Below are 10,044 nucleotides of genomic sequence, written 5' to 3'. Positions count from 1 at the left end.
GCCCGAGGAAGCCTCACTACGCCGCGAAAGCTGAGTGCTGGCTTGCCCCTGCACCGGAGGTGGACGCGTCATTCGCGTAGAACTCGTTGGGCCTGATCGGAAGTCCTTGGTCGATTGAGAGCCTCTGCTCAGTCGCTTGCGGCTCATACCTGGGAGCATGTCATCGCCCAACGTTAAATTGCTCCTCTTCCGTGTCTGAGGTGCGCTCTCCCAAGAGGCTGTACCTGTCTGAGCTCGGCTCGGGCCTTGCTCCGATGGAGTCTCAGAGAAGTATGATCGTGACAGGCCGACTGACTTCGATATCTCTGAAGTCCGCACCGGAGCTCGTGCGCCACTCAAACCGCCCATCTTCTGCTGCTTGACATGCTTCGCCTTCGCGATTTGATACGCCTTCATTGAGCCGAACACCCTGCCTCTCCACTTGTTCACTAGCCGGCCAACTTGTGATATCTCGGCAAGGTCGACCCTCCATTCAAAGATAACATCGGGAACGCCCCCAACTCGTGCATCATCTGGATTCTTCGCCAAAGCTGTACCCATAGCCATCGTCGTCTGACCGCCCAGGCCCGGGTTGGTCTGAAGATTACCCTGGGCAACCTTGAGAATTTCTTTCAGGTCAAGCGGGTAAATACTGTGGTTAATACACATATGTCTTAGAGAAATTCTTCTTCAAAATAAACCAGGTCTATACTAGCAATTTGGGAAGAGGCTTGGTAGGTCTACTTACTGGATCCTCTGAGGTTGGCCATTTTGGCCTTCCCGCAATTCTTCGAGGGGTCGTATCATAAATTCCATAGTAGCCAACACAATCACGCTGCGGTAACCATCGTCGTAAAGATGATCCTTGTCTTTCCAGCCAGATGAGGCCCAGCAAACTGACCAGTAGCTGCCTTCAAATGCGGAGAGACCTTTTCCAATGAAATCATCCAATTTATTGTGAAGGAACGGCAGTTCCTGAGGCCTGGGGGTATAACGTCTGGCTGCATTTTTGATCGCCCGTATGGAACTACACATCCTCTCTTGTCTCCGCGATGTCCGTCGGAATGGTGCCCGGTGGTGGATGTCCAAGAAAATGTATAAATCAGAGTCGCGCCAGTTAAGGGCCTTCGTTTTGTCGTCCACGTCCTTGTTCGACGCATCGTCCATGTTGGAGATCTTTGGGTTGTTTCTTTTGATGATCGACAAGTGTTGGGGGCTCTTTGTGTGTACGTACTGTGCACTTCTAAGTCCAGGAGCACTTGTCTTCCAGTTCTTCTATTCGACAGGGTTAACTTTCTGTGTGGACCACGACAAGCCAGAGCTTGAGGTCAGGACTCGTGGCAGCATTAATATAAGATGTGTGTACGACCAAGTCACTCGCAGTTTCTCCCCACGGTGAGGCATAAAAACCTCGGTTCAGTGGCTCGTGTTAACGAATGACTTTGTGACGTCCCCGTCTACTTGGGTATTGAAGTATGACGAAGCGGGCGAAGCCAGCAACCTGAATCATAACTACCTAGGTGCCCTAGGGTACCTTACAAGAGTTAAGTAAATTCTTCTTGCCAGCTATATGCGACCAAGGTCTCGGTGGACCACATATCTAGGACTGCTACAATCTTGCTTGAGGAATCTCTACTACAGGCTGCCTGCCGGCTTGCACATGTGAGCACCCATCAGCTCCTGTAGGCGATGCCTCAATGTATCTCACAACGTTCCATGTCCCCCAAGTGACCAAGCGCATTCACCGAGTGTTTGGTCGCTCGAAATTGATCCCCTCGAGCCCCCCCCCCACCCAATGTGGTTACTTTTGCTAACAAGGCACGGAAACCTGCAATGTTGAAAGCTTTGAATAACATATGGCGAAAGTTGGTTTCAGGCATCGGCGTCTCATCTTTATCATAGCTCTTTATGGCTGTAGACTCCACATCGGCTTTGGGCCATCACTTCCCGGCATTTACCACCCACCTAGGTTTGCGAACGAGCGAGCAGGAGAGGAACGCAGAGTAGGAGAACGAGAACATCAAGCCCGTAGTTTAAAAGCATGAAGCTACTCTAGCACGGATTTCGGAGACGTTGCAACAAACTTGAAAACGACACGGCACACGCCGTTCAAAACATCGAGGTCCGTTCATTGTCTGAACTGCGACCGCGGTATCTATGTCCCAGACCCCTAAAACTATCTAGGTACCCTATGGTAATTGACTCTCTCTCATAGGTATGCCTCCCAGTTTTATGCTTCCTGCGACATAGCCTCCTGTATTTTGACCTCCAATAGGTCATCCTTGTATGGGGTTGGTAGTAAACTCTTAGTGATACCTTGGCTTCAGCTATATTATATTTTTTGTTTAACTATATATTTATCTATTCATTATCTTCTTAACTTTTAAACTAGCTATTAGTTTATACCTTAAGTATAAAGTTAATAATTACTTAATATATACCCTTAAACTTATTTATATATAATTATTAACTTCTTTTATAAGGCTTCCTTTTCTATTACATTCTTTATATATTATATAGAAGTAGATAAATGTTTAATAATAAAATAGTATACTTAAAAGAAAAAGATTTAATTTTTAAATATTTAAACTTTTATTTTCCTTATATTGTATTTATTTAATATATAATAAATAAACTTTATTTAATTTTTAAAAAGTTTTTAAATAAGTTTATTATAATAATATTATTATTCTATTAATAGTTATATATTTAAAATATGAATTATAATATATTTAATTTATTTAATAAAGGTAGATTTAAATAGTTATTAAGTATATTAATAAGGAAGAGTTAGTTTATTAAGTTTTATATTATAAGACTTTTCTTTTATAAAGGTTATTTTAAAACTATTTTAATCTTATTATATAACTATTTTACTAACTATTAGCTTTAAAGCTACTTATATTAATAATTTTATATAATAATATGAAGAATAATATTCTTTAACCTTATTTATATAGTATAAAGTTTAATTATATCCTTATAAATATATTATATTATTCTTTTACTATTATTAATACTATATTTCTTTAAATATTAGGTTTTAAGTGTTTACTACTATATAAAGGCGCTATATACATTTTATATATATAGGGATTAAAAATAAAATCTCTTAGTGATACCTTCCTAATAAGATATAAGTGGCAATGAAACTACATATATACTCACTCGTCATCTCCGGCCTTAGGTAGAACTTAACGGTGGCTACCTCTTCTCCCTCTCCAAGCCTGGTACCGGCGTTTATAACTAGACTGGTACCCCGCGCTTGGGGAATATGGTCCAGAAGAGCCCCCACGTGCACCGCCCTGGCCAGCCCATCTATGACCAGATCCCGTTGAAGAGACTTTGACGGGGGCATATGTGGTGATTTTGACTGCCTTGCTCCGGTTCCGGTCCATCCTCTTCCGTTCCGGCCTCATCCAACGCCGATTGAAACAATCGCTGTGTCCAACGCCTTCGGCTTTCCTCCTGAGATGGAGCTTCTTCGGCCGTTCCTTGCTTGAAAGATCCCGACTGGCCCTGAGGAGCGCGAGACGGGCCAGTCTCTGGGTAATATGGGGCTTCCCGTGGGTCTGTGACTGGTTTCCACATCATATGGAACGGGCATGTGGTCCCTCGAGCCCTGAGCGAATCCCGAGGCATGCCGCTGCGGGTAGGGGGACACGTATCCTGGCTGACCCCTTCACGCATCTGAGGACGAGGCGATGTATGACCGCTGACGATATGCTTGTGAGCGGAATTCGGCCTGTAAATATCGTCGCCATAGTTCTGTGGTAGTGGCGTTGCTCGCTCTTGGTTTGGCGACATGAAGGACAAATCTGATAAGGCAATCCGAACACCAGGGCTTGCAGGTGAGCCAAGCGAGTGGTGTGCAGTAGCCATGACCGACGGCGATGGTAGATTTCGACCGCACCCATCACTTGACCTTGATGCATACCATGGAACCCCCCGGAGGCCTGTGCAGGAATCATAGCTGCGGGCATGCCCCAAACTCCGTGGCGGAAATTCAAGTTGCTCACTGCCTTGGTTGTAACTACTGTGCATTCCAGGACTCGCAAGCTGTGAATCTCGTGAAGACCCGGCGGTCGAAGGTGCAAGTGAGCTCTTGGGTGACTCCATATACGGACCCATCTGCCTCCACAGGGGGGCTTGAGGTCTAGGTGAGATCTGTGATTGGGCAACAGAACTATGTCGCTTAGAACTCCGTCCTAACTCCGAATCTTCAGTCAATGTCAAGTTTCTCTTTCGGGACCCTGATTCGTGCGTTTAAGGGTAATTTGGATGCTGCTGTGGTTGCAATGGAAGGGGATTTAGCTGCTCTAGAGATTCCGGCGATATGGACACTGAGTCTTGCGGAGAACCCCATATCGAGCCAGGTCTGGAGGAATTATCCACGCTACCACCGCTCTTGATAACGCCATATGTTTGAGCCTCTTGGATCGCATGGCGTCTCCAACCTGTTACCTGTTGGGCAGATTTTGATTGCAAAGCACGGTTAACCCTCCAATCAAAGTTGATGTCGATTCTTCGCCAAGGCATAGGTTGCCCTTGGGTCTTTTAAGCGTCAACTGTCCACGACCTATTATTGCTGCCATCTGAGAACCTGGGCTGGCATCCAGTGCGACCCTCAGACACTGACGCACGTCCAGGCAGTCGATACTGAAGCACTGATGGCAATGTTGGAGAAATCAACCCCCGGACGATGTTCAACTTAAGGGGCTGATGCAGAAAGCTATTTCTTTGGTCAGTTTACCTGATAGTTCTGCGTTCAGTGCCGTAGCGCTGTGGTTGAGTCGGTGATCGTATCACGAATTCGATCGTCTTAAACGAGATAACGGCGCGGAAGTCATCCCAATAGGGTCTCTTCAGTTCATTCCATCTTGACGTGGCCCAGTCTATCTACCAGGCTTCTTTCAGAGCTATAGTGCCTAACTCGTAGTGAAGATCCGGCACATATCGACGGTGAGGCTGTGGTGTCGCTCATGCATAGCCCTCACAGGGCCATAGCTTGAAATGTAACTAGTTTCACTTCAATTTCGTATTCTTCTAAGTATATACCTGGCGCCTTGACACAGTGGTAAATAGTCAAGACCTAGTACTTTAAAAAGACATGGTGTTAATAACTATTATTAAAATACGAATATTACTTATAGCCTCAGCCTTATGAAGCATAGACAAGGCTAAAAGGTACTATCTTGATGGCGATATTGACTAGAATCATAGACACAAGTAGCCCACGGGCTAGTCGCCGCGAAAGGAGTCATACGGCGAGACTGGGTCTCTCAACATGGTCGCTATATGAACTTTGAACGTAAACATCATACTAAATGCTTGTTTGAAGACTATCGCTGTGGTGCCGGGATTGAATGTAGGTGTATAGTCGTTTGTAAACCTCCAGATCAGACGCGTTCAGGGCCACATATTGCTCATCAGTACATTTTGCCTCATCAGACTCAGCATCCATGACAGCTTCAGCTTTTGAATTTCGTCTGGTGAACTGGGGAATTCTCAGTCGGCGGTTCTCAGTATGCGCAAAAGTGGAAAATATTAGCGCTCTACTGCGTTTCATTATGTTGGTAGGGATCGTTCAGGACTGTATGATTGCTGTTGCGGTTTCGTTTTTAATTCCCATATATGTAAAATGTACGTGGCGCCTTCATACAGTGGTAAACGCTCAAGACCCAGCGTTTGAAGAAATACAGTACCAATAATAGTGGAAAGAGGATACAGTACGTCTGCGGGCACGTGGCTGAGCCTCGTACCGCACAGACAAGGCTGGAAGGCATCGCTCCCGACGGCGCCGCTTATCGTCGACACAAGTAGCCGAAGGGCTAATCTGCCACATAATTGCTGTTAGATTTATAGATCACCCATCCAGTCGCCAGTCACTGTCTCTGATGCGCCTGCAGATACGGTTCGAAAACCACTTGGACCCACGACTCGGGGTTTTCAAACAACTCATGCCGTGATTATCGGTCAACGTACGGCGCTCATGTCATTCACGACAAGGCGCAAGTCACAGGTAGCTTGTAAATTTGTGTCTCTACATGATGGTCCAGCGGGTCGTTCACTCGAGGGCCTATCTTTCGGGCCCGACGATGTTCGAAGCAGCTGTCGATCAACCAAGTCGTAGTTATTTGGCCATCGGTGAATTAAACGCATGAGTTCGTCCCAGTGTAGGAGACACACCATTCACGACAACGCAGCCAGGCTTCGCGATGAGGCTCTAGTGAAGACATCGTATTGGAAGAGACATTATTGAAGTATAATTATAGCCATGGGGTATTGATACCAGAATTTTGAGCATGAAGCAGATCGCCTGGCTCCACACTCTAAGCCTCCCAGTGCCGCCGCTTAAACACTTTTCGTTAATACCACCACGGTAATTTGCTTCCTTTCCCCTGAAACGCCTCTTCAAACAAACCCACCAAAAACCGCTGAACACCTGGGACCTAACCGGCTGGGCGAGTAACCTTGCCAAAGCCGAAGTCCAAGCCCCACGCCAAGAAAAACACATAACCTACACCGCTGTCAAGAAACACTACGACAAGATCAATTATTGACACAGCCAATCTCATACCCGATAAGTACCTCCGTGCTGCTCCCCTCCCAGCCCCTCGTGCCGGCGGCCGTAAGCATGAACTTGGACGTAGGATCAATATACAACTGCGAGATGACGCCCGCCCTAGGGGGTCCCGGGATAATCAAGAAGGGCACGGCGCCATGCTTAAAGGCGCGCGGGTCCCGCAGGTCATACAGCCGGAGGATGTCGTGGCTGGCACACACCAGGTGCCTCCCGTTGACCATAGTCCGCACGGCCGAGACGGCACCGCTGCCGGCGGGGAACTTGAGGGTACGCTCCGGCTGCCAGTTAGACGTGGCCTTGTGGATGTTGTACTCCTCCACCGTGCCGTTGCGCCGCCCCGCGTAGATGGTGTTACCGTCGGGCGACCAGCAGGCGCCCATGCACCAGGGCGGGACGCCGGGCCGCGTGCCGATCCTGGCGAGGGGCGCGGGGACCCGGCGGTCCCAGATCCGGAGGACACCGTCCATTGAGGCGGAGAGGAAAGTCGACTCGGAGGTCTGTGTGGGGTCGAACTGGGCCGGGGCGGGGTTGTTGAAGACGAGAGTTGGGGAGTGTATCGAGGGCTGCTTTGAGTCGCCGTCGGTCTGAGCGGTTGACGGTCGTTGTTGGTCGGCTTGCGATGCGTCCTGGGGCTTGAGCTGATTGCTTGCGGCGTCGGAGGCGGATGGTTGTTCCGCCTGCTTTTGCGCGGTGTCTTGGGTCGAACTCGGCGCAGCTTCAGCTGGTGGGTGGTCTGTCGTGTCGTGAGAGGCATCACCCGTTGTCACGTCGCCACCCATGGTCACATCGCCATCTCCGTGAGGAGCATCATCAAGGGGCTCTAGCATTGCATGCGAGTACCCGTCGTTGTCGTTGTCTCCACCGAATGGGTTGTCTGCGCCCATGTTGTTGTTACCGTCTCCAAAGAGTGACCCTGCCGGACTTCCAAAGAGCGACTCGTGATCAGACCCCTCGCCATCTCCCATGCTATCGCCGTTGGCCATCGCGCCACCGTTGGGAACTCCCGAGTCGGGCCCGTTGCTGAAGAAGCCATTGGTCCGCGTGCTGGGGCGGAACGTGTCGCTCTGGACATTCTCTTGTGCTGCTTCTGCAGGGATCGGTGCGCCACTCAAGGGCCGAGGTTCAAGAGCTGAGATCTGACCACCGCTTCCTCTGAAATCTCGAATTGTCTTGCCGGTATTCAGATCCCAGTCGAGGATGTTTTTGTCCCAGCTCCCGCTCAGCACGCTCTTCTCGTCTGGTGCCAGTTGCAACACCGACACAGCGTTCTTGTGTTCTTGCAGCACGTGTATGGTTTTACCCTCGTCATGTCTCACACTGTGTAGGTTGATTCCACCGCTCTCCAGACCAGCCAGAAGCCACAGGGCGTCGCGATGGACTGCTAGACTGTAGACCGGAGACAGGACGCGGTCAGCATCACTTGCACCGCCCCTTGGGTTAGGTGGCGCAGGTTCCAGATTCTCCCAATACGACATGAGTATTCCAGCCTTCGTCACGCTGTCGACAAAGGGGTGCCTCTGGGCAACAGTCAACAGTTGCTTGCCGTTGATGGTGCCTGGGCCGTCGTATTTCCGGATGTACCCGTCTGACCCGCCCGTCATCCAATACCGCAGGTCGGGCGTGATGGCGATGGCATTGATAGATGTCGCCTGTGGGGCTGCCATGGTCGGCACGATATCGTACAGCTTCGCGGTGATGGCTTCTGGTCGGACCTTTGGACGGAATTTCGGCGTCATAGGCGAGTCTATCGAGTTGGACTTCGAATGTGATGGCCTGTCGACCTTTGTGGTGTTGTCTTCCTCTTGATCGCCTTCCTGTTCCTGATCTTGCTCTTGATCTTGATCCTGGTCTGCGTCCTGTTCGCCGTCTTGGTCCTGCTCCTGATCTTGATCCCCATCTCCGTCCCCATCTCCGTCATTGTCGCCATCATCTTGGTCTTCATCTTCCTCGTTGAATGCGTCGTCCTCGTCTACCTCCATCTCGTCCCCGTCTTCCATTGTCATGTTGTCATCTTGCTGATCTTGGTCGTGCTCCTGTTCGTCGGAGCTCGCATTGGAATCGTGGTCATGCTCATTATCGTAGTCGTCCATGGCGGGCTTGCGCCGGGCGGTTGAAGCGGTAAAGTGGTCGACCTGGGTGGCTGGTAGAATATAGTAATCCAAGAAGAGATAATTGAATGTGGTTACGATATTTGGCAGGGCTTTGAAGCCTGTGAAGAGCGGGTATGTCGGTTCTGACGCGCCGGAGAACCGCGAAGCTTCTGCAGATCGGCCGCATGTCGTCAGAGCTAGCGAGGTCCTCCGCGACTGGTCTGTGCTCAAGCTGAACGATCAATCTAATCTGATCTAATCTAATCTGCCAATTGATCCGTCAGATTTATGCACAGCCAGCTGAATACCAACAATCTTGACCCATTCCGAGCATAAGAAGCCCTTGAGTACTTGGCGGGGTGTTTCTTGAAGTTGCCGATTTTTACACAATTCGCGGCTCGCCTGTTTGGCCGCGGTTTCCATCATTGGTCACAGTACGAGGCGATAGTCATGTGGCATTTCCATATCCTCTAGGCTCAGTCCAAAACCCACTCCATGAGCCTAATCCTACTCCGCGATGCAGAGACCTCGGGGCTACATCCTGTTCCGGGCGCTATAGCATGTATGGGTCTGCCCAAGGCCTTTTGCGGGCTCCACATTGCCTGTGCCCTACCCTCGTCCACTTGTTGCCGCAAGTGCATGGTTACCTGTAGACCCGGCTTTACAACAAGACTCAGTTGGAGCATGATCTCCGCCACTGTTACGCGCACATCGACCTACTCAAAGAGAAGATCCAATTTTGATTAGAAGTACGCATGTTGGATCTCGGAAATATCACGGCCGACCAAGCATTCAAGCGCGCCACTAACAGAGTATATGTCTAACTTCAACGAACTGATGCTGTTGTTGGTTCAATTGTTTGAAGCACAATGTCCACGCATTGGGTACAATAAATCACTGACGTGTTTTGTGCTAAATTTATCGTTTTCCTCTACGCAGAGAAGAACTGTTGCACAGACTTAGGGCCAAGGCATTATGTGCGGTCCACGAAGTGTTGGGAGTTGCTGCGGGATTGCAGCCAGGTTCTTCTGAGAAGGAGCACTTCAGGATTTCATGACATGACAGATGGGTTTCATCAGCGCCAACAGTCACAAACAAGCAGGCAGGTAGAGCTTCCACTGAGAAGGTTACCTTGTGACCAATAGTGTCTCGTTTTTTAAGGGCTAGCTTTACATTTGAGCAAATGGGAGAACAGTCATTTAAGCGTATGTGCTCTCTTCGTCGACTTTATTACTATCGGAGTCAATGAAACAAGGAATGTAATAAACTATAGCCAATAGTCCAAGAACCAGTTGTTGCAATGATCATTCTTAACAAAAGAGCTTACAAATGGAGGCGATTTAAAGTCGTATTTCTAGTTTAGTTGACTTGGTCTTGAACGGTGCCTCC

At 49.1% G+C, this 10,044-nt stretch overlaps 1 protein-coding gene across 1 annotated transcript; it reads right to left on the bottom strand.

Annotated features, from left to right (window-relative positions):
* Positions 1-6,204: 6,204 nt before the first annotated feature.
* Positions 6,205-8,867, bottom strand: KVR01_008973 (uncharacterized protein). Its single transcript, XM_044793665.1, has one exon. The coding sequence runs from the start codon at positions 8,653-8,655 to the stop codon at positions 6,532-6,534; it is 2,124 nt and encodes a 707-aa protein (XP_044641475.1). The 5' UTR covers positions 8,656-8,867; the 3' UTR covers positions 6,205-6,531.
* Between the last annotated feature and the right edge of the window lie 1,177 nt (positions 8,868-10,044).

The sequence above is a fragment of the Diaporthe batatas genome (genome assembly GCF_019321695.1).
Source record: "Diaporthe batatas strain CRI 302-4 chromosome Unknown Contig00011, whole genome shotgun sequence".
In the NCBI taxonomy this organism is placed as follows: domain Eukaryota; kingdom Fungi; phylum Ascomycota; class Sordariomycetes; order Diaporthales; family Diaporthaceae; genus Diaporthe; species Diaporthe batatas.
This window is presented reverse-complemented; position numbering and strand designations above follow the sequence as displayed.

Bases quoted from the DNA above. Each gene is read 5' to 3' on its own strand.
- KVR01_008973 (XM_044793665.1), bottom strand. From the start codon at position 8,655: ATGGACGACTACGATAATGAGCATGACCACGATTCCAATGCGAGCTCC.